The 25,131-nt window shown below is 47.7% G+C and overlaps 1 protein-coding gene across 1 annotated transcript; it reads left to right on the forward strand.

Moving 5' to 3' along the window:
* Nucleotides 1-394: 394 nt before the first annotated feature.
* Nucleotides 395-24,751, forward strand: accs (1-aminocyclopropane-1-carboxylate synthase homolog (Arabidopsis)(non-functional); the record flags this gene model as incomplete). Its single annotated transcript, XM_084451304.1, has 15 exons — nt 395-1,070; nt 1,469-2,130; nt 2,703-2,762; nt 3,292-3,362; nt 3,481-3,550; nt 4,125-4,191; nt 4,366-4,463; nt 5,159-5,236; nt 7,468-7,568; nt 8,623-8,712; nt 10,042-10,087; nt 10,345-10,486; nt 11,489-11,631; nt 23,279-23,432; nt 24,336-24,751. 15 exons carry the CDS (start codon nt 395-397, stop codon nt 24,749-24,751), a joined length of 2,874 nt encoding a protein of 957 aa, XP_084307430.1.
* Between the last annotated feature and the right edge of the window lie 380 nt (nt 24,752-25,131).

Raw genomic sequence — 25,131 nt, forward strand, 5'->3', positions numbered from 1 at the left:
TTATCCCGGAATAAAGACAGCACGCATGTGCCGTCAACCCGGATATAGTATGTTTTTTTCACGGTTCTTTTCTCCCATTTTATGTAGCTGTATTCATTGAATCATATTTTTTGAAATACAAATATTCACGTCGTTTTAGAGCGGATATGCAATCTAAACCGGTCCCAACCGGGCTAAACAGCGCAGCTCGCTATTTGGGAGATGCCAAAACCGAGCTGCCTGGCTGTCGCAGTGCCGAGCTGCGGAAGAGGTGGGTTTAGTGTGCGTTCGACCCATTCTCGATAGCTAACCTCTCTAGTTAACCTAACCCTAATCAGACCCGAGCGAGCAGGCGACGCGGATATGATTGATTAAAGACCTATTCCAATTTTGGATGAAAAGAGCGTGCAAGAGGATGGATTACCGTGGCAGGAGACATGAGCGCGGCAGCAACTGGTCTGACCCAGAGATAGTTGAACTGCTGCAGCTTTGGTCGGACGAGTCAGTCCAGCTGGAGCTGGAAAGCTCCCTCCGGAATCAACATGTGTTTGACAGGATCGCGGCCGCCCTGCGTGATAGGGGCATATTCCGCTCCGGCGACCAGTGCCGGGAAAAAATCAAGAAGATGAAGCTGGAATACCGCCGCATCAAAGACAATCACAAACTGAGGTCGTGGAAGTTTTACGACGTGATGGACCGGGTCTTGGCGAACCGACCGGCCATCACTTACTCCTCGCTCGGCGGCGCTGTTGTAGCCCACCAGCACCTGCACAGCCCCGGCGGCATGGACGCATACATGCACCCACACGGACTCCCGGCTGCCGCCTTCGGCCCCGCGGCCGCGGGCGGCTTCTTGTTCGGCCACCCGCCGAGGCCGTGTGATGATGACGATGCGCTGCGGGTGAAATGTGAGGACGTGGAGTCGGGAGACGGGATGCTTAACAGGGACGGGGTGGCGGGGGCGCCAGAGCTGCTGTACGGTTACGGATCTGAAGGATCTGACACCGATGGGAGGTCTGCCGAGCTGAACGAGGATCCCGTGGCCCCGTTTCGGCGAGGAGAGAGTGCGATAAACATCTCGCCGTCGTCAGGTAGTTACAGCTACAGTAACATATAGGCCTGCATACAGTCAGATATCAGAGATGGGCCTTACCCTTTTATTCAGCTGCCCTTTGGCCTCAGTTGGATTGTAAAACACAGTCGGTTACGGTTATAAGCTACTTTGATCGCCAGTTTATATTGAAAGTTAGTTTCTGAGGTGACAACTTCAACCTGAAGTCGTTCTCACCTGACCTAGATAATTTGCCCTGGCGAATCTCTAATCTATCTATCTATCTATCTATCTATCTATCTATCTATCTATCTATCTATCTATCTATCTATCTATCTATCTATCTATCTATCTATCTATCTATCTAATCTAATCTATCAGCACAGCAGTCTCCCTCCCTCTCATTGGACTGTTTCCTCGTGTCTCTCCCATCTCCAGGCCCCAGTGAGCAGAACCAGCCTGTCTCGGCGGCCCCAGCTCCCAGGGCCCCAGCAGCAGGCGGGCAGGCGGAGCGGCAGGGCGGCCCCCGGGCCCAGCAGGCCCCCGAGAGGCAGAGGAAGCGTCGTCGCGGGGCGGGCGGGGGGCGCGGGGGCTGCTGTGGGGCCCTGGACCAGGCGCTGGTCAGCTTCCTGACCTGGCAGCGCTCGGCGGAGGAGCGCCTGCTGTCCCTGGAGGAGGCGCGTCTGGAGCGGGAGGCGCAGGCGGATGAGCGGCGGGAGCGTCAGGAGGAGCGCAGGGCAGAGCAGGAGCGTCAGCACGAGCTGCGTCTCCTCAGCGTGTTTGCCGGGGCTCTGGCCGCCACCAGACAGACCGCCGCAGCCCCGCCCGCCTCAGACCTCGCCGCCCCGCGCACCCCTCCTTCCCCCTGCGCTCCGTCCAAACCCACCACCCTGCCTGCCCCTGCGGCCGAGCCCCCCGCCCCGCCCCGGTACCGCCTCGGACCCCCGGACACGCTGGCCGACCTGAGGGGGCCGGAGGCGCCCGGACGCAGCCTCTACCTGTCGAGACGCGGCAACGCCATCCGACAGCATCAGGGCATCCTGCAGGAGGGCTACGCCCAGTACCACGCCGACCAGCACCACCACAGAGACAACCCTGCAGTGAGTCTGACTCATCCGAGTACTGCCGCCTCACCACTAGGGGGCCGAGGGCCATTGCAGAGCTGTTAGTCTCAACGCCAGACCCATGAGAGTTCTTTCGCTGATACACTACGGAAGCTACGCTAACTACGTTACTGCATGCTGCAGATCTCTCTATGGGTCTGGGACACTTCATGCTACAATCTGGTGTTCAAATCCTGCCAATTCATTGGTAGCGCCAGAACCTGGCGACACCAATCAGTGACGACTTTCGTGATCAGGCGATAGATATGCCCCGCCCATCTAACCTGGGCTAGCGTCTCTCATCTGCTGCTACGACCTGTCACTCTTTCAAAACCCGTCGACATGCCCTCAGAACACCAGCTTGAGCGGCGAAGTGGCCCAGACTCTATTATGTAGCATGCAGAGCGCAGCGGTTCAACGTGATCTGTGTCTGGAGAGAGAGGCTACAGGGCTGGATGTCATATCCTGGACTGACCCAGATTATATCATGGTCCATTAGCAAGTGTTTTTTGTTTTTTTTTAACACTAAGTGACTCCCAGCATGGTTTTGTGTGACTCGTCCTCCCCAGGGCATCATCAACATGGGTACCAGCGAGAACAAGCTGTGCTATGATCTGCTCCAGAAACGGGTAAGGAGAGAGAGAGAGAGAGAGAGAGAGAGAGAGGAGGCAAGAAGGAGGGAGAGAGATTGATCAAATGCATTGTTATATTATCAAATGCAGTTTTATTCTAAATATCCCATGTTGCGCTCCTGCGCTACTCTTAATAATACATTTTATTTATAAGGCGCCTTTCAGTTCACTCAAGGTCACCGTACAGGATAAAAAATACAATAAAATGTACAATAGACAAAACCATACAAAATTAAAAAATTATATACAAAATTAAGAATTGTAAGAGTTTAAAGCAGAACATCAACAATCAGAGTGAATAAGCCTGTCTAAAAAGGTGTGTTTCCAGGTGGGATTTAAAAATGGGTTCCAGATGGGGAGGAGCAGAGCGACTGAAGGCTCTGGCCCCCAGGGTGACCAGACAGGCTGGGGGGACGGTGAGGCTGATGGCAGAGGCAGACCTGAGAGTCCGGGGGGGATTGTTGATGTGGAGGAGGTCAGAGAGGTATGGCTGTGCTGAGGCTCTTGCTGTGTCCCCTCCTCCCAGCTGGGTCAGTCTGACATGGGGCACGCGGACCCGGCGCTGCTGCAGTACCCTGACTGGAAAGGACATCCATTGTAAGACAACAACCTGACCATCTCAAGAAAACACGCATGGCCAAACTTCCTAATAGAAGAATGTCAGATTCAATAACGGTTTAACTCTCTGGTGATGACGTTCTCTGTTCCCTCGTAGTCTGAGAGAAGAGGTTGCCAGGTTTCTGTCCCATTACTGTCGTTCCCGACACCCGCTGAAGGCTAGCAATGTGAGTATCTCATCCCCACTGAAGGCTAGCAACGTGAGTATCTCATCCCCACTGAAGGCTAGCAACGTGAGTATCTCATCCCACGCGTGGGACTCAGGGCTGTTAGAAAATGGAAAAGTAATTGTGGATACTCTGTATATTGTTTGGCATAACCTTGATCTGCGTTGGTATTCCTTATTCACTGTCTGAACCGACTGAACCTGAGCTCCAGGGACTGCTGTTTCTGTAGGAGAACATTATTTCATCTCAAGTACAGCTACTTAATTACTCCCAAGAAACCAGTGGTTTCAACTCAGTTGATGGCTTTCATTATCCAAATGAATGACTGTAAAAGTGCTGAGCTCTATGGAACAGCAGAAAAGGCATTTCTCAGGGCCGGTAGCCAGTCTCATGCATGTGTGTGAGGGTACAGTATGAGTAGCTATAAGTTACACACGGTTGTATTGCACAGTATATTGTCACCTACTGTAATTGTGGCTATAGTGCTAATAATGATCTTTCTTTTGATGTTTATATTCATGGTCATATTCATGTGTGCCTGCATGTGTGTGTGTGTGTGTGTGTGTGTTTTCAGGTTGTGGTGATGAACGGTTGTGGTTCCCTCTTCTCGTCCATTGCTGCTGTGATCTGTGACCCTGGAGGTAATCTCAGATATCAGCCGTCATGCCCGGGTCCGGCCCAGGTCTGGCCCAGGTCTGGCCCGGGTCTGGCCCGGGTCCGGGTCTGACCAGCACTGAGCAGCGTGACACTAGTACCCCCTGCAGACGCAGTTGCATTCGGACCTGAGGTCTCACGCTTGGACGTTTCTGTTTCAGACGCCATTCTTATCCCCACCCCCTTCTACGGCGTGATCACCGAGGACGTGCACCTCTACAGCGCAGTCCGGCTCTTCCACGCCCCTCTGGACTGCGAGGTAGGGGAAGCCTAGGTCCTGGTCCTAGGTCCTGGTGATAGATCCTGGTCCTAGGTCCTGGTCCTAGGTCCTGGTCCTAGATCCTGGTCCTAGGTCCTGGTCCTAGATTCTGGTCCTAGGTCCTGGTCCTAGGTCCTGGTCCTAGGTCCTGGTGATAGATCCTGGTCCTAGTCCTAGATCCTGGTCCTAGGTCCTGGTCCTGGTCCTAGATCCTGGTCCTAGGTCCTGGTCCTAGGTCCTGGTCCTAGGTCCTGGTGATAGATCCTGGGCTAGGGCGGTAGTCTGTACTGTGTCCTCACTGTACCGGCCTGTCAGGAAGCAGTCATGGTGCCGTTGGTCTGCACCTCAGTATCTACAGATCATATTATTTAGTTGAAGTGAAGACAGCTTTCGAACGGTGAAAGCCTTTTCTCTGAGGTGGCTTCACTTGCAGCCCCCCTCCTTTGATATAAAAAGCAGTTTTTTTGCACTTAAATAGCGCCCCCTAGCCTGGCTTCATAATCCTGATCACATGATCTGTCTCCACGATAGAGAAAGTAAACAGCATGTGAGATCACGTGATCAAGATGGTGAAGCCAGGCTGGTGGATATGTGCTCTACGGGAAGCCTAGTGTGCTGTTAGAAGCTGTGATCTCGCTGTTGTGCTGTGTGTTTGGTGTGTAGCAGTGTTGTTTGTTTGTTTGTGTTGTTCTCAGCCCAGCGGCTGTGACGGCAGGCCCTTCCACCTCACTGTGGCCAGCCTGGAGGAGGCGCTGACCAACGCCAAGAGAGAGGTGACTCATACCAGACGTTGATCAAACGCTTAGACTGGTTACTGTAGTTAGCCAGGAGTGTCAGGCGCAGTGGTGATTGCTCCTCTAAGCCAGGGTAAGCCTACTCATACAAATCCAAATAAAACATGATTTTTGCGGTCGTTCTCCGTCGCCCCCTACAGTCCTCATGAAAATACAGTCCACGTTATGGTCCGTTGACAGCTGTCTTACTAGCTCGTTATTCACTTAACATTGTAGGCCAGATAAAATTATTCTGGTTTATGGAAATCAAGACCAAATGAAAAATCAACCAATCAAATTAGCCCACACATACAAAACCACGAAAAATGTCGTCATCAGTCGAAATGTAATGAAATGAAATAACCTAATCTGTAATTTGTCAAAATGCTTAAAATTGGGCGTAGGGTAAGCCAGCTCTCGAAGTGCTTACATTGGAACTCCCATTGACATTTTAACATTGGGACGGTTTATCCAATCAAAACTTGTCATGACTGTTCCGTCATTCATCTGGCTGTCAATCACCCGAGGAGAGCCTGGTGAGGGAGGCCAGTCAGTCAGTCACGGTAGCTATCTAGCTACTGGCAGCGATTAACATGGAAAACAGAGATCTGGAAATTTGTTGAAAAATTATTTCACAAAAGGCATTAGATTGTGAGGGCAACCAATGTTTGAGTCCATGGCTGTGGAGCTACACTTTCACTACTCAGGACTTGGACAGCATGCATAGTTTGGATTAAACTTGCAAAACAGCAAGAGAAGGACTCCTACAGTAAATTAAGTGGATTCAACGGGATTGGGTTACGAGATAAGGAGGTGAGCTTTTGTGATTAATTATGAGTTGTTAATACAGTCATGGAACGATGGAACGGATCCTCCGGGAGGGCCGCTAACTTACAGTAAATCACAACGAGCTATCTAGCTGTCTAATGGTTGTACTGTATGTAGGCCTACACTTGGAAAAGTAAAACAGCCACTTGCTTAGCTGTAATCCTTATCGACAGGCGAAACAGGAGCGTTTTGAATTGCATAAACATGGAACATCATCTTATAGCTCAGAGTTTGATTTTAGGATTGTCTAGCGCTCTCTTCCGACCGAGTCCCACAGGCCTATGTGACCGTCAATTTGCGCTGTCCCCTCTTGATTTAATCAGGTTCGAGAGCGTGAACTTGAGATGGCAAGCGGCAGTGCCAAGTGGCAGTCCAGTGTGTTGTGTAGTGGTGCTGACTGCTCTGTCATTTGTTCTGGTTGTGTCAACTTAAATATTGTATTCTTAATTTAGGTTTGTGCCTTTGACAGTTTTGCTGTCCTTCTCTCCCTGCATCAACTGCCCCTTCGTGACCTCTAATGACTAACTGTTATTATTTCCAAGTTGATAACTATTAACTAGGCTATATCCATTAAGATATGCCTACTACAGGCTATAGCTTAAACTCATAAATCACCTGTTTGATTTTTATAATGTGAATTGAACACAGCTTACAGTGTAGGCCTATTCCTAGAGGTTTATTTTATTTATTTTTATTTTTATTTTTTTAAAGCCTCCGGATCTGCCTATTACACTAGACTCTGGATTTCTAGCGCCGAAATGTGGCTCCGGTCGTATCCAAAGGCCTCCGGGTTCGAGGGAGGTTAGTTCTGGCTGGGGTAACTGCTCAAGGGCCCTTCTGGTGCATAGAAACCTCCCGTCAGGGCATGCAAAAAGTGTGCGTGCTTTGCTGGTTCTGGCATACCCGGGGCCAGGACCCACCAGACGCCACTGCTCAGGGGTGTGGGTTAGATCAACCAAGCAAAGATATTGAAAATTATTTCAAATAGTATTTTGACCCAGGTCTGAAAGAACACGCCTTCTGTCATGCGTCTAGTATGGGATGGAATACTTCCAGAGTCTGACTCCCTCTGATGCGTCAAGGTTTTAGTCACAGCCTATTAGATTAAGACTGGGATAATGCAAGGTCATTTGCATGAGCCAAGACTTAAAACCTCAGAATCAACATGTTTTGATTTTATCGGACGAGAAAAAGACCGAGTTAAGACAGCTGGGACTGCCGCCTCACACCCAACGGGGGAGATGACGGGAGCGCAAAACTCTCACTATTTTATATCTACAGTGTCTGGGACAGTGAAATCGGGTGAGAAGTTGTTTGTAAGACCGGCATTGCAAACACACAAGCGTTGCCGTGACACTAGTGATGTTCTGTCACACTACTGAATCCCTGGTGGCTCCTCTCAGGGCGTGAACATCCGCGCCGTTGTCCTGGTCAACCCCCATAACCCGCTGGCTGAGGTCTACGCCCCCCAGGAGATGACCGCCTTCCTGGACTTCGCCAAAAGGTGGGTCCTGAGAAGACACTGGCCATGTGTTTGTTATTATATTTCTACTGATGGACTCGTAGTTCCCAAAGACTTCACTGTTTTGCCGCCTGAAATAGAGTTCAGCAGTTTATATCTCCTCATAAACAGAGACATCCTGTTGAGTACAGCTAGGAGCACAGGAATCCCCCAGCATGCTCTCTCTCTCTCTCTCTCTCTCTCTCTCTCTCTCTCTCTCTCTCTCCCTCTCTCTCTCTACATCAAGGTTATAATAGTTTTGCTTTTTTCATTAGTTTTTATTTTTATATCGTTTTAACTTTTTGTTTTCAATTTCAGTTTAGTTTTGATTATTTTTCAAGCAGGTTTGCTAGTTTAGTTTATTTTTTATTTTTTGAAAATGCTTAGTTTTAGTTTAGTTTTTATTAGTTTCAGTATTAGTTTTAGTTTTTTTTTTCTTCTGCGCTAGCCTTGTGAGACCATCCTGATCTTGTGAGCTCACATTATTTCATTCTGTGTGAAACAAACCATCTGGCGCACGTCAGGTTACTTCTGCGCAAGGGCACAGCTAAAGAAAAATGGAGGATAGATTTCATATCCACCCAAAATACTAGGCTGATGTATGAAATGAAAAAGACTAAAACTAAGGACATTTTCTCAATAATTTTAGTTTATTTTAGTTAGTTTTGTAAACACACAATACAGTTTTAGTTAGTTATCGTTTTTTTGTTAAGCCTAGTTTTTATTTTTATTTCAGTTTACTAAAATGTTTTTTCACACCAAGTTTTCGTTTTTTAGTTAGTTTTCGTTAACTATAATAACCTTGCTCTACATACATACATACACACACACACACACACACACACACACACACAAAACAAAGATCAGCAGGCACTGAACTGTAGTAGCTGACAATAAAGCAGATCAGATATCAGATCAGCTGGTTGGGAGGGGGGACTAGAACAGCCTCTTTACTGGCAGCTCACGTTCTACCTGAAATAAAGACAGATAAACACAATAACACCGTGGAGCCAAACTGATGATGGGAAATTCTCTCTGTTTCCTCCCTCTGGCTCAGGCACCAGCTGCACGCCATCGTGGACGAGGTCTACATGCTGTCGGTGTTCGACGAGTCCGTCACGTTTCACAGCGTCCTCAGCCTGGACAGGTGAGGTACCCCCCCTCTAAACTATACCATGATATACCCCCCCCCCTCTAAACTATACCCTGATATACCCCCCCCCCCCCCTCTAAACTATACCATGATATACCCCCCCCCCTCTAAACTATACCATGATATACACCCCCCCTCTAAACTATACCATGATATACCCCCCCCTCTAAAATATACCATGATATACCCCCCCTCTAAAATATACCATGATATACCCCCCTTCTAAAATATACCATGATATACCCCCCCCCTCTAAAATATACCATGATATACCTCACCTCTAAACTATACCCTGATATACCCCCCCTCTAAACTATACCATGATATACCCCCCCCTCTGAAATATACCATGATATACCCCCCCTCTAAACTATAACATGATATACCCCCCCTCTAAACTATACCATGATATACCCCCCCCCTAAACTATAACATGATATAACCCCCCCTCTAAACTATACCCTGATATACCCCTCCTCTAAACTATACCATGATATACCCCCCCCTCTAAACTATACCATGATATAACCCCCCCTCTAAACTATACCATGATATACCCCCCCTCTAAACTATACCATGATATACCCCCCGCTAAACTATACCATGATATACCCCCCCTCTAAACTATACCATGATATACCCCCCCCCCCCCTCTAAACTATACCCTGATATACACCCCCCCTCTAAAATATACCATGATATACACCCCCCCTCTAAACTATACCATGATACTTCATTTCTTTGTTTCCCTGGCACAAAAGGGGGAATAAAAATTAAATAAAATAAACATCGGCCATCGGCATCGGCTATCGGCTGGATTGTTATTTTAAACATCGGCATCGGCCCAGAATTTTGCAATCGGTGCATCCTTAATAATATACCCCCCTCTAAACTATACCATGATATACACCCCCCCTCTAAACTATACCCTGATATACCCCCCCTCTAAACTATACCCTGATATACCCCCCCTCTAAACTATACCATGATATACCCCCCCTCTAAACTATACCATGATATACCCCCCCCTATAAACTATAACATGATATACCCCCCCTCTAAACTATACCCTGATACCCCCCCTCTAAACTATACCCTGATACCCCCCCTCTAAACTATACCCTGATATCTCAGTCCCTGAGTGTCGCGCTGCCCTGTGTTACTCAACACCACGCTGCCCTGTGTTACTCAACACCACGCTGCCCTGTCTGCCCTGTGTTAATCAACACCACGCTGCCCTGTGTTACTCAACACCACGCTGCCCTGTGTTACTCAACACCACGCTGCCCTATGTTACTCAACACCACGCTGCTTATTTTACAGGCTGCCTGATCCACAGAGGACGCATGTGCTGTGGGGCATAAGCAAGGTAACAGCCTGAGCTGTCTGTGTGTGTGTGTGTGTGTGTGTGTGCGCGTGTGTGTATATATGGGTACACACACTTTTTATTATGAAAAACAAATGTTCTGTGTATACTTGTTGTGGGAATATTTTCGTGACTTCATACGCATCTCCTCTGAGATTGTCCCTGGTCTGCTGTGTGTGTGTGTGTGTGTGTGTGTGTGTGTGTGTGTGTGTGTGTGTGTGTGTGTGTGTGTGTGTGTGTGTGTGTGTGTGTGTGTGTAGGACTTTGCCATGGCAGGGGTGCGTGTGGGCACTGTGTACTCAGAGAATCAGGACTTAGTGGAGGCTCTGGACCAGCTGGGAGCTTTCCACGGGGTCCCTGGACCCACACAGCACCAGGTGGCACGACTGCTGCAGGACAAGGGTACACACACTCACACAAAATAAACTAATATATATCTATACATATATATTACAGCTTTCAACGTTCATGCCTTAACCCTCGTGATTAATCTGAAAACTTCTAATACATTAAAAATAATTAATGCAAATTGATTTGACTACCAAATGTGACTCCAACTTCCTTCCTTAATTCCAAACCCGAGTGTTTACATGGATGAAATACTGAAAGACGTGAAACACGGATTATCTGCATTTCACATCATTCAAGATTCAAGATCAACTTTATAGTTCCACGCATGGAATATTTGGCTCAGGCTTTCACTCATGCTGCAGCTGTGCAAGACTAAATCAAGTGTTCACAGTTTACAGACAGCGTTAGTGTGTAAAGGTGCCCTACTGCATCCATACTGTACAAACATTGGTCTTGTCACTACTTCATTTGCTGTAATTCAGCCAGGTCCGAGGTCAGTTTGGTTTCATCTTGGACATTCAACAGACGTTCACATTCGGCATGGGGAATTTTGTTTCAAAAAGGTTCCATATGGAAGTTTAGATAAAACCAGATGTCATCACCAGTGACCTTTCCAAATCCATGAGATCTGTGGGAATGTTCGCTAGCTATGTTAGCTGAACACATTGTCTCAACACCAACGGATGTGATTGGCATGGTGATGAACTTACCTGGTCATTGAAATTATACATTTAATCTTGACATTTTTTATTTATATGTGAATTCTTGAGTACATTTAAATATAAAAATACATTTTTATAAATCTTGTAAATTACCAAACTTAAAAAAAAAAAAAAGAGAGAGATTTTTTTTTCTTTCTAACCATTTGGCAGTAGGCTACCACTGCCTCCGCGGCCCACTAGACTGAGCATGTCTGGATCAGGAGGGTGGAGGTCTGGGCATGTCTGGATCAGGAGGGTGGAGGTCTGGATCAGGAGGGTGGAGGTCTGGATCAGGAGGGTGGAGGTCTGGGCATGTCTGGATCAGGAGGGTGAAGGCCTGTTGTGTTCCCAGACTGGATCAGTGGGGAGTTCCTTCCAGAGAGCAGGCGCAGGCTGCAGGCTGCTCACAGCTTCCTGACCAGGGAGCTGCGGGGGCTGGACATCCCCTACCTGCACAGACCAGCAGGCTTCTACGTCTGGGCTGACCTCAGGAAGGTAAGACAGGGGACCAGCCAGGTTCCGGGGTCTCTCTCGCTCTCTCTCTCTCTCTCTCTCTCTCCTTCCTTCACTCTCTCTCTCTCCTTCCTTCCTTCACCCTCTCTCTCTCTCTCTCTCTCCTTCCTTCACCCTCTCTCTCTCTCTCTCTCTTTCTCTCTGAGCTGAGGGTGGACGGGTGTGTGTGTGTGGAGAGCGGAGAGTTTTGGTGCGAGTGATTTCTAATCTATCGTCTCGCTTCATCTTTTTCGCGTTTGCATGTGTGGTAATTGTTCGGCTTTGTTACAGTGGTTGGTGTGCGGATAGTTGTTGTTTTGGGAAGTGCGTTTTGCGCACAGCCGACCGGCTGGTCGACGCGCAAGACGCCGGTATGGAGTTCGCTAATCTCACCAGGAAACATGGCCTTAGAGTCGCCCTGGGTTTCCCGTGCTCGGTGGAGGATGTTTGTTTGGCAGTCGGGAAGGTTATAGGTTGTGCCAGCATTAAATCTGCCGCTAGAATAGTGTTGTCAAAAATATCGATTTTTCGATTCATATCGATTCTGAATATTTAAAACAGTTTCAATACTAATTTCCCGCAATATCGATATTTTCCACACTATCGATACCAGCTGGCTTTCTCGCTCTGTCTTCTCTCCTACAGCGAGTTGTTGACATACAGGCACACACACACAGGCACACACACACAGGCACACACACGCTGCTGCTCTGCACACATGGCCCCGCCCCCTCCCCCTCACAGACCTGTCTTGTCAACAAATCCTCTCACTCGCTCCGAAGATGGCAAGTGCAGAGCCTCCGCGACTCGTGGATAAAGAAAACAGCAGAAGTGCTGTTTGGAAGTACTTCGGGTTTGAAGCAAATGACGAAGGAAAAGCTAAAGATGCCACGAAGCCCATTTGCAAGCGTTGTTCCAGAGTAGTGCCAACGAAAGGTGCAAACACAACAAATTTAGCAAAACACCTCTAGGACCGACACGCGGATCTCTATAAAGAATTTAGAGAGGGTGACAGCTCCACTTTCAACATCACTGAAACATTAAACAAAATGGCCCAGTAAACTATTAACTTTAGTTTAATACATTAACTCTAGTTTAATACATCCATGAGCTTGCTATCGAAACGCCGCATTGACTGTGCGTGTGTGGGGGGGGGGCGGTAGATAAGATAGCTAACGTGAAGCTAAGCTAGCTAGCTAATCCCCCTCAAAGCTATCCAGCAATGGGCCAAAGCAGTCAATGTGGCGTCTGAATAGCTGAGGGGAATTAGCTAGCTCACTACTAGCTAGCTCATGGATGTAAACTAGAGCTAGTTAGCTTAGCTTCGAGAATGGCTGTTGGGCTAACAGGACAGCACCAGCTATCAAGCCTGAGGAATCTTGAGTTAATGGTCAGTAAATCAACTTAGATGCTGTTATGCTTAAAACACAGTACTATTAACTTTACTTAATTTCTAAGATTAGATTAGATAATAGAGTTATTTTTAAAGGTCGGATCTAAAGAGAAACCAAGGTTTTTTAAAAGTGATATTTCTCTTCTCTTATAGTACCAGAGAGAAGCTGAGGAGAATCGACCAGCAACAAAAGCGACACACACACAGCCTACCCTACTAGCTGTATTTGAACAACAAAGAAAGTCTGATGCAAAATCAAATGAAACCAAGAAACTGAACAGGGCTGTAGCAGAGTACATATGCATGGATCAGGTCCCCGTGTATACTGTTGAGAAACCTGGGTTCAGACAACTTCTTGGACAGTTAAATAACAAGTATGCCCTTCCTTCACGGAATAATTTCATGTACACTGAAATCCCCGCCCTATACAATGAAACAAAAGATAAAATCATGGAGAACCTTGGGGGAAAACCCTTCTTTTCATGCACCACTGACCTGTGGACCAGCAGGGCCACATCCACATTCATGGCAGTAACTCTGCAGTTTATAACAGAATCCTGGGACATGCAGAGCTGGTGTTTGGGCTGTGTTGGGCTGCACTCAGAGCACACAGGGGACAGCTTGAGGGAGGCGTTGGAGGAGATGGTACATGAAACATGGGAGCTGGACATGTCAAATATGGCTGGCATCACCACTGATAATGCCTCAAATAACAAGAAAGCATTTCAGCAGGACTTCACATGGGTCCCCTGCTTTGGGCACAACCTACACCTAGCCATTAGCAAGGGCCTGGATATAGACCGTGTGTCTGGAGCGCTGTCGAGGCTGAGGAAGACAGTCTGCTTTCAGCAGGTCAAAAAATCGAAAATGTTATGCCCTCAATGTTGTCAATTTCTCCCCGTGGTATCGAAAATGGTATCGAGTATCGATACTTTTCAAGGTATCGTATCGAAGTTAGAAATTCCAGTATCGTGACAACACTACGCTAGAATGAATGGTGGGGTTGTGATTTTTGTTGACGGCATCGACAAAGCCAATACAATGGTTGAAGCGGGCGTCGTTATTGCTGATAGTTTTGTTGCGGTTTCGCCGCTCTCCATGCCATCGAGCCGAGTCACGATTTCAAATATTCCGCCGTTTATCAGTGATGATTTTCTGATAAAGGAGCTGTCTAGGTATGGAAAGATAGTCTCGCCGTTTAGAAAGCTATCATCGGGTTGTAAACAAGCGGAGCTAAAACACGTTGTCTCGCACAGAAGGCAGGTGTTTATGCTGCTGAATAAAAAGGACGGAGATTTGAATGTAGTGTTTAAGGTAAAGGTGGACGATTTTGATTATGTGATTTTTATTAACACTGGGACGTTGAAGTGTTTTGGGTGTGGGGGGGAAGGTGATTTGGTGAGAGCCTGCCCTGAGAAGGGTTCCTCTGTGGAGGGAACGCTGCGGGAGACAGGGGAAAGGATGCAGTCAGGGCCTATGGGCGAGCAGGGTAGTGAAACGGGAACGGAGCAGGGCCTAGATATGAATGTGGAGGCAGGGCCGTCCAGACAGTGAGACCACGGCCCACACAGATGAACAGGTGGGAGGGGTGCAGACTAGGGCTTCAGCTGCGGGCAGAGCTGAGGCAGCTAAGCAGAGGGGGAAGCCCTCAAGTCAAAGTCAAAATGTGGATCAGGAGAGGCAGGTAGAGGAGGTGCAGACTGGTACATCAGGTGATATGGGAAAGACTGGGGAATCCCAGCAGGGTGGACAGATGGGCGAGGGGCAGACTGAGGCATTCAAGGGTGATGGGACAGGTGTGGGGGCAACAGAGGGTGGTGATGAGGGCTTGATGGATTTGGGGGCCCCCTCTAAGGCTTCCGTTTTGAAGAGGAAGAGTTCAGTCCCTAGGGGAGGTGCTTTGGCCAAGAAGGGGCTTACAAGTACTGTGACGCCAGACAATGAGTCTAGTGGGGAAGAGATGGGGGATGAGGATGGGGAGAAGGAGGATGAGGAGCTGGATGAGGCAGAGGCAGGAAGTCAGGTTCCTGGCAGCCAGTGGTCTGATTCGCAGAATTATGAATATTATAAGATCAGACAGGTTAAGACTTTTCTGAGAAAGACAAAGAATAAGCAAAATGTCAGGCTTGATGATTTCTTTGATGATAAGGAGCTGTTTAGGCGCTCTGTCAAGTTTCAGATGCAAGACAAACGAGGGGGCTACACTGACACAGAGATTTTCAGGCTAAAGAAGATCATTGCAAAACTCAACCAAGAGCTACAGGATGATGAGTCAGACGAGTAACAATAAGACAACTACTCTTATTTGGTCGAGATTGTTTGTTTTCTGTGTGTTGTTTCTCACATCAATCTCAATGGGTGATTTTAAAGTCTCCTCTCTTAATTTAAATGGAGCGAGGGGTGTGGGGAAGCGAGCATGTCTGTTTGAGCTCATGAGGCTGAAGTTGATCAATGTCATGTTTGTACAGGAGACACATAGTGACAGTATGAATGAGACTGATTGGAAGAAAGAGTGGGATGGTGAGGTTATTTTGAGTAATCTAAGCACTACAAGGGGGGGCGTGGCACTCTTATTTTCCAGGACTTTTCTGCCACAGTCTTATGTGGTGGAGGAAGTAGTTAGAGGGAGGCTACTTACTGTGAGAGCAAAGTATGAATGTTTTACTTTGTTTTTTGTCAATGTGTATGCTCCAAATATTGGGCGTGATAGAGTTCAGCTTTTAGCTGATCTTAATGTGGTATTAAATCAGTGTGGGCCTGAGGAGGTTTTATTTTTGGCTGGGGATTTTAACTGTACAGAAGATGATGTTTTAGATAGGAATCATGTTGAACCCCATGCTCCCTCTAAGTGTGCCATGAGGCAGCTGGTGGAAACGCACAGCCTGGTTGATGTATGGAGGGCGATGCACAAAGAAGAGAGACAGTACACATGGGTTCATAATAGGGACAACTCTCTCACAATGGCACGGTTAGATCGCTTTTATTCAAATAAGCATCAGTTTGGAATGTTTAAGAACTGTAAGATTTTTCCGGTGGGGTTCTCAGATCACTCCATGGTTACATGTAGTGTGTTTATTGCAAAAGTTAGACAGAAATCTGCTTATTGGCATTTTAATACTGCTTTGTTGTTAGATGCACGTTTTAGAGAAATGTTTTTTTTTTTTTGGAAGGGTTTTAAAGACAGGAAAAGTGAGTTTACATCCTTGAGGCAGTGGTGGGATTATGGGAAGGTGCAGATCAAACAACTGTGTCAACAGTACACTCTCAATGTTTCTCGTGACATTGCTAAATCTATGCGAGATTTAGAAAATGAAATTGTGGAGCTGCAGTGTCTTGCAGAGGCCACAGGAAATAGGGGGCGGGTTGGAGACCTCAAATGTAAAAAGGCTTTGTTAGCTGACCTGCTGGGGGCAAAAACTCAGGGGGCGTTGGTGCGGTCTCGCTTCCAAAATGCTGCTTTGATGGATTCACCATCAAAGTTTTTTTTCAGTCTGGAAAAAAAGAATGGACAGAGCAGGTGCATCCATGCTTTGAGGTCAGCTACTGGAGAGCTGTTGACTGACGCCAGTAGGATTCAGCAGAGAGCTGTAGACTTTTATTCCCTGTTGTACACTAGTGAGTACAGGGAGGAGGAAGGAGCCTTGGATTCATTTTGTGAGGGGCTCCCTACGTTTTCAGAGGAGACCAATAGGGAGGTTGAGGGTCCCTTGACCAAAGAAGAGTTGTCTGAGGCTCTGCAGAGTATGCAGGGTGGCAAGGCCCCGGGGATTGATGGGCTCCCGCCAGAGTTCTATAAGACCTTTTGGGCGGAGCTAGGTGATGACATCACTGAGGTTTTCGCTCAATGTTTTAAGGATTCTCTTCTGCCTCAGAGCTGCAGGAGAGCAGTCTTGACTTTGCTCCCGAAAAAAGGGAATTTACTAGACATAAAAAACTGGCGTCCAGTCTCGTTGCTTTGTGCAGACTATAAACTGCTCTCCAGAGCTCTGTCCAACAGGCTGAGGAAGGTGATAGAACAGGTCGTCCACCGGACCCAAACCTATTGTGTTCCTGGCAGGCTCATTGTTGATAATGTGGCATTAGTTCGAGATGTGATAGAGGTCTCTACGTCTTTGGATTTAAACGTTGGGCTTCTTTCTTTGGATCAGGAGAAGGCTTTTGACAGGGTTGAGTATCAATACCTGTGGGAAGTGTTGGAAAGGTTTGATCTCACCCCTGGCCTTATCTCTATGATTAAGGTGATGTATGAGGGCATTGAGAGCATGCTGAAAATCAATGGAGTGTTGAGTAGGCCTTTTAGGGTGTATAGAGGGGTGCGCCAAGGCTGTTCAATGTCTGGTATGTTGTATGCACTATCAATTGAGCCAATGTTGCACAATTAACGATCTTGTATAAATGGTTTGGTTTTACCTGGCCTTGATATACCTATTGTGTTGTCCGCATATGCAGATGACATTGTTGTTATGGTGAAACACCAACAGGATGTGGATTGTGTGAAGGAGATTGTGGGGAGGTTTGGTGTTTTGTCTTCTGCTAAGGTAAACTGGGCAAAGAGTGAAGCCTTGGCGGTTGGGAGGTGGTCCCTCGGGCTCCCCAAGCTCCCAGGAGGGCTTCAGTGGAAGAGGGGGGGTCTGAAGTACTTAGGGGTGTTTTTAGGTGATGATCAGACTGTGGGGAAGAATTGGGAGGGAATGGTAGAGAAGGTGGAAGGCAGGTTAGCTAAGTGGAAATGGTTACTGCCAAAGTTATCATATAGAGGGAGAGTTTTGATTGTTAATAATTTGGCAGCATCCACCCTTTGGCACAAGTTATCATGTATGGAGCCCCCTGCTGGTTTGTTGAGGAAATTGCAGTCCATTTTGGTTAATTTTCTGTGGGAGAAGATGCACTGGGTACCGCGGTGTGTGTTATACCTGCCAAAGGAGGAAGGAGGACAGGGCTTAGTGCATTTAGAAAGCAGAGTAGCAACTTTTAGACTGCAATTTATACAACGTTATCTTTGTGGGAGGGGGGATGTACTATGGAGACCTCTTATGAGCAGCATTCTGAGGAAGGTTCAGGGCTGGGGTATGAGTGGGTCCTTCTTTTTGACGGAATGTGTGGCCGAGAGTACCAAGAATCTACCACCATTCTATAAGGGACTGGTCAGAGCCTGGAAGTTGTTTAAGTGGCACAGATTAGAGCCTACAGCATCACTGTTTTGGCTCTTGGAGGAACCCTTGATACATGGGGCCAGGTTGGACATTCAGGGTAGTTGTACGCCTGGCCTCACTCAGAGACTGTGCTCAGTCGGAGCTGTCCAGCTGAAGCACATAGTGGACGCTGCAGGACCAGCTCTCCAAGACACGCAGGCAGTGGCGTCGCTACTGGGGTTGCGGTCGCATCGGCTTACTAAGACTATTCTGAGCGCGTGGCTGAGCAGAATCACTTCTGATGAACTGAGCATGTTGACGGAGTACGCCACAGGACTGGAGGTTCCTGACAGCGGGGACCCTTTCCCTGAGTTGGGTCTGGAGATAGACTTGACTGGCTGCACAGGACCTTTGTTGAACACTAGGTCGCCTGCTGAAATGGATCTGTATGTGCTGACTGGAAAAATGCTGTACAAGTGCTGTGTTGTTGCTTTGAATAAAGTTGGGCTGAATGAGAGACAGGACACAGTATGGAGAGCAAAATTCCAGGTGGCGAACGAGTGCAAGCCGGTGTGGAGGGTCCTGTACAAGGGGCCGCTGAGCAAGAGGATAGGCGACCTGCAGTGGAGAATCTTGCAGGGGGCGCTGGCCGTTAATAGTTTTCTGTCCAGAATCAATTCGGCTGTCTCCAATGAATGTCCTTTCTGTCAGTCTCCAGAAACAATTTTTCATTGTTACATTGAGTGTGAAAGATTGGGGGTGCTGGTAGACGCCCTTAAAATGTTTTTCTTGCACTGTGAGGAGACTTGGACAGAGAGGGGGTTTATTTTTGGGGCTGGGTATCGGAAAGTCAATGCGGCCAAGTGGCAACTGTTGAATTTTGTGGTGGGGCAAGCAAAGTTGTCTATTTACAAGAGTAGGAAATGCTAAATTGAAGGAGGTCGGGAGCAAGACATACTCTCGTTGTTTAGTGCTCTGGTGAAAGCGAGAGTCCGGGTTGATTTTAGGTTTTTCTCCTTGATGAGCAATGTGGACGAGTTTGTATCGCAGTGGTGTTTTAATGAAGTGGTTTGTTCGGTTATGGAGGGGGGGCTGGTTTTTAATACTATCTTTGCGTAGGTTTTTTACTTGTGAGGGTATGTGATTTATTTTTTCTTGTTGGTGTGATTGTATGTGGATTGTGGCATCCATGAGCATGTGAGTTGTTGAATAGTGTTAATTAAAGGTTTGTTAAAAATCAAAAAAAAAATCTCATTCTCTCTCCTTCTCTCTCTCTCTCCCTCCTTCACCCTCTCTCTCTCTCTCTCTCTCCTTCATTCACCCTCTTTCTCTCTCTCTCTCTCTCTCCTTCATTCACCCTCTCTCTCTCTCCCTCACCTTCTCTCTCTCTCTCCCTCCCTCCTTCACCCCACCCTCCCTCTCTCTCTCTCTCTCTCTATCTCTCTTTATTTTTTGTGACTGCGCATACTACTGTAGTCCGGGCGCTCAACGCTATGACGACACCAACTGCCGCATCCTCCAAGTGGACTACCGAAGTGGTAGAACCAGAACCCCTATGCGTCCGCGGGGTCCCAGCTGGAAGTATAACCAGGCCTTTAGAACATCCATCTCCTCCTGAGTCTCTGCAAAGATTTGACGTGGAATATTGGAATCTCCTGTTGCAGAGACGACAAAGCTACTGAAAATCATCAGAACTTGTCTTTCCCTTCAGCACTAGGTGACAGGTTGGACATATCATGTACTGTCCCTCTACATCAGCAGTGCCCATTATGTTGATGGAGATTGACCAGTAGATTGACCAGTAGATTGACCAGTAGATCGCAGAGGCTATGCTGGTAGATCTTGAGCCATTAAAAATAAAAAGCCATACAAAAAAAGGCGACTTGATGATGCGCGTTGAAGCTGTGGGTAGCAGGTTGCCGTCACGTCACATCTCTTGTCCAAATGAGCAGCGTTTTCCTCCTGCTACTTTCTACATTACAAGTGTGATAGTTTTGTACTGCAGTTAAGCTGAGTATTTTAATGATTTAATCATATGTAGGCTGATTTCATCATTGTTTAGGCTTGTAGGTGCAGCTGCTTCAACTAGTTTTATACAATCCATTATGTACCAGTGGCACCCCCAAGTGGTGGCCAGGAGTGGCACAGGCCACCTCTATAAAACTGCTTGCCACCTCTATAAAACTGCTTGCCACCCGCTTGCCACCCCTTGCGATATATGTGTATTTTTTTGCTAAATTATTAAATAAACACTCAACAGGGTATAGGCTACGGTAGCAACATTTTGTTTCAAGCATAGAAGTTATAACCTTCAGATTTCAGGTCATATTCCGTAGGGAATGTGGATGGGTGTGCATCTCGAGTCATAAATCTGACTATTCTGTAACATGTAAATGGAATATGAATGGGCTATTCTAAAAGCAACTCATGTAAACACCATATGCCGGCATTACATCAGCCGACTTGTCAACCAATTTCACTGTCATACATTTCCAATGTCTGAATAAAATCATTAGTTTTGTTGGAGATGGAGTGCACTCCCATCATCTTTATGATTTGGTGTAGATGTCAGTCCGAGCTGTCTCCCTGCTGCGCTCTCTCCAGCAGCAAACAGCAGACCGCTAGAGATATGGATAGAGATATGGATATATGGATTAGGCTACAGGGGAGAAGGGAAACTAGATAGCTGAAGCCCTCGTATTATAGGCAAGTTTAGCAGATTATGGACATGACAAATATTCTACAGACCATGTTGTGAGACCATCTCACTGATTGGGATGTTGGTGACGCCTGATAAGGATCTGGCGGGCCTGACATCCTGCTCTCCCCTACCCAGTTGCCATGGTCCTCCTCCCCCGTGGTAATAAACCCAGGGTGGGACATTCCAAGGAAGACCTCTCCACAGCAGACTCACACAGTGAGACAAAGGAATGACATTCTCTTTCTTGTTTTTTTAATAAAGTGAAATTACTTTCCCCCAACTATGTGATGCAACCACCATGAGAATAAAGCCTGTGAATAAAATATGGGCATTTATGCATTGTATTTGTAACCAGGTGTTACAGTGTGTTATAAATAACTGGTTCTATGCTGCTAAATCAACCTAAGCATGTTTGGAAGCTAAAATCATGAATCAGTTGATTATGCATGTTGGGGAAATGTAATATGTTGAAACCATAACAGGGGTATTTGATGATTCCAACCTACTGAGAGAATCTTGGCTCCACTTTATGACGGGAGCGGGGGTCACTGTGTGACCAAATGACCAATTATTTATTTGTAAATATATATTAAGGTATTATTGCAGTATGGTCAGTAGAATATTTGTCATGTTCATACTCTTCTACAATGTTATTTTTATGGGTTTTCAGTCATGGGTTTCTTTTAAAGATATGACTTAAATGAGACGTAAATTAAAACCTAGCCAATGTTAAGTGACAAGTGACAAGGGTGGGGCTTCTGGGGGCGTGGGATGCCCGCTGAGGGGGGGGGGGGGGGGTGTAGATCTTTTTAAAGGTAGCTCACAAGCCAAAAAACTGTGGGCACCCCTGCTCTACATTATCAGTGTTAATTTTGACAGCAAATTATGATTTTGTTTTAGTCATAGTCTTTTGACTTAAATGCCATTTAGTTTTAGTCATATTTTAGTCATCTGACTTGTTTTAGTTTTAGTCTAGTTTTAGTCGACGAAATCTACCATAGATTTAGACAACTCAAATTTAACAGGCTTAGTTCAATCAATCAATCAAGTTGGATGTATATAGCGCCCTTCATGAAACCAAGAGCGCTTTACAGAGTCCAGTATTCATTCAGACACAGTCATACCGGCGGTGGTAAGCTACATCTGTAGCCACAGCTGCCCTGGGGCAGACTGACAGAAGTGTGGCTGCTTCTGTCAGACAGTTTCAAAATGAAGCATTCCTCTCCCCCAGTCTGATGCTAACTGTGTTTGTGCCTGATATAGCAAGCTATAACATTATCCTGTCAGCACTAGTTGGCTAGTCAGGCTAGCTAACATCAGGCACAGGCTAGCTAACGTCACACCGGAGGAGAGGGGCTATGGCGGCGCCAGGTAGCTAACTGTTCGTGTCTTATCCATCTAGCTACAGTATAACATTAGACAGCAGCAGTAGTTGCTTAGCTAGCTTACCCAGACTAGCTAACGCTAGATACCCCCGCCAGCCGCCACAAGCATAGCCCCACTTGTTGCTAGCTAACCTGTGCCTAACATTAGCTAGCCACTAACGTTACCGTTGCAATGATCAGACACTTCAGTTCTCCCCCGCCACAAACCTACGTGAAACACTGGTTTCTTTTAGCTTGTATTGTATTTGAAGTACAGTATTTCAGAAACACACCAGCTTGGTTTTAGCTAATACAGTAACGTTAGCCGGGGGTGGGGGGGTGCTTACCTTCTCGTGAATTTCGGGATGACTTCTCCAAATGTCGCTTTAAGTTCGTTGTATTTTTGCTAGTCATTTTCACCCCACACGGTTTACAAATGGTTTTGTTTTCCTTTGCATCAAATATGAAGTTTATCCAGATGTCTGCTCTCCTCTTTCTCCCGGTGTGTGCGAACGTTGACAAAGACATTTCTGAACTGTGGTCATTTACTGAACAGTTCAGGCGCAGCAGTCGTATGCTGTTAGTTGACTTCCCGCCGGCCGGTGTAGCAACGGTACTATTCAAATGTAGGCTAAATACACACAGGCTACCTGTAGGTTGCATCCAACTCGTTCTATTAATACATCCATGATCCAACTGCGCACATCCCGAACCTCGACATTCTGATTTGAACTTTTCCCATACGTCCCTCCATAACCATTTTAGTCTAGTTTTTATTTGTTGACGAAAATGTGAATAGATATAGTCATAGTTTTTGTCATCATACATTCATTTTTATTTAGTTATCGTCTCGTGACGATAACCCAAAAAATGTCGTTGACGAATAGTTTTCGTCATAGTTCTCGTCAACGAAATTAACACTGTACATTATGTGACTTTGACATGCCAGGTCTGTATACATCCTCTCTCTCTCCTTCCTTCCCTCCCTCCCTCTCTCTTCGTTTCTGTTTCTCTCTCTCTCCCCCCCCCCCCCCCCTCCCCCTCCCCCTCCCCCGGGCAGTACCTGAGCGAGGCCTCGTTTGCGGAGGAGCTGTCCCTGTGGAGGTGCCTCCTCCGGTACAAGGTGTTAGTGAGCTGTGGCCAGGCCTTCTCCTGCTCCTCCCCCGGCTGGTTCCGCCTGGTCTTCACTCTCCCACAGCGCCACCTGCAGCTCGGTCAGTCACCTACACCCGGCCTTCAACGGGCCCGTTTCAATATTGTTTTTGTGCGTGGCTGTAAGCCAGCGCATCTAGTATAGGGTTTGTCTGGTTATCACTCCCTCCCTCCGTTACTGCGGACAATATTGGCCTGCATCTCTCTGTTGGCACCACAAAAGGCAGTAGTCCCAGCACACCAAAATCACGAAGGACACCAAAATCAACCCGCCGATCTCCACTGTACAAGTAGAGTAATGGTGAGAGCATTGGACTCCCAGTCTCCCACCCATGGGACTATACCCAAAATCTCCACATGTTCATCCTTTCACTCCAACCTTTACCCCTTGCCTTATAGATCAGATCCTGTCCCAACCCCAACCCTTATTCTAACCCCAACCCACACTAGGGACTGGAAGAAGGACACCAAAACCAACCTGCCGATCTCCACTGCACAAGTAGAGTAGTGGTGAGAGCATTGGACTCCCACCCAGGAGACGGGGGTTCAAGGACACAGTGGGGATGACTTTATGGGACTATACCCCAAACCTCCACACATTCATCCTTTCACTCCAATCTTTTTATCCCTTACCTTTGTCCAGAAACAGAAGTTGAACCAATTGCAGCAAAATAGCTAACGTTACAGGAATCATCAGTGTAACTGCTTTAGCCATTGACCGCTACCATTAATGTTACAGAAGCTGCTGCTGGTTGTTGTGAGCTCATAAGCTAACTGGCTATCCCGCTCTTATTGTGCTGGATTAGTATTGGAAGCATTGGAACTGATGTGTCCAGGCGACAAGACCTATCTTAATTCATCAGACATTATTTCATGTCATTTCAATTCACAGCTATTTCAGTCATAGACATACAGGCATACATGGTAGTGGTATGTGATTGTTGTTGTTGTTGTTGTCGTCTCAGGCATACAGAGGATCAGACAGGCCTTGGAGGAGAGGAAGGCCACAGCTGGCAGCTGTGACGCGGACCACGCCAGGGGAGCCAGCGAGGAGGAGGAGGAGAAGGAGGAGGAGGAGAGCACAGAGAGGTCTGTGACCGAAAACAAAGCAGGCACAGACGAAGCCGGGACCGCCCCGTCGCCGCCGTCCTCACCCGGGAACCAATCCGCAGAGGAGACGGACGGCCCCGCCCTCCACGTCCCCCCACTGGTGAGCGAGGATCCGGTGCTGCCGGACAGTCTGGACTCCCTGATTGGTGCTCTGAGACAGCAGATCCGCTCGTCCGATTGGCTGGAGAAGAACACCCCGGAGCTGTCCGTCGGGGAGGACCCCGGGCTGCTGGACGTCTTCACTGAGCTGCTGGACCGGGCCAGGAAGTAGGGGAGGGGCGCAGGGGAGCGGGGCGCAGGGGAAGGGGGGCAGGGAGGCGGGGGGAGGAGGCACAGGGGGGAGGAGCTAGCAGGCGCAGGGGGGAGGAGGTAGCAGGCGCAGAGGGGAGGAGCTAGCAGGTGCAGGGGGGAGGGGCTAGCAGGTGCAGGGTGTTAGAGGTAACAGGTGCAGGGGGGAGGAGCTAGCAGGCGCAGGGGAGAGGAGCTAGCAGGTGCAGGGGGGAGGAGCTAGCAGGTGCAGGGTGTTGGAGGTAACAGGCACAGGGGGGAGGAGCTAGCAGGTGCAGGGGGGAGGAGCTAGCAGGAGGGAGGAGCTAGCAGGCGCAGCAATGTGGTGGACATTCTAACCCTCCAAATCAGAGGGCAAGTTGG

Source organism: Borostomias antarcticus, assembly GCF_949987555.1.
Source record: "Borostomias antarcticus genome assembly, chromosome: 16".
Lineage (NCBI taxonomy): Eukaryota > Metazoa > Chordata > Actinopteri > Stomiiformes > Stomiidae > Borostomias > Borostomias antarcticus.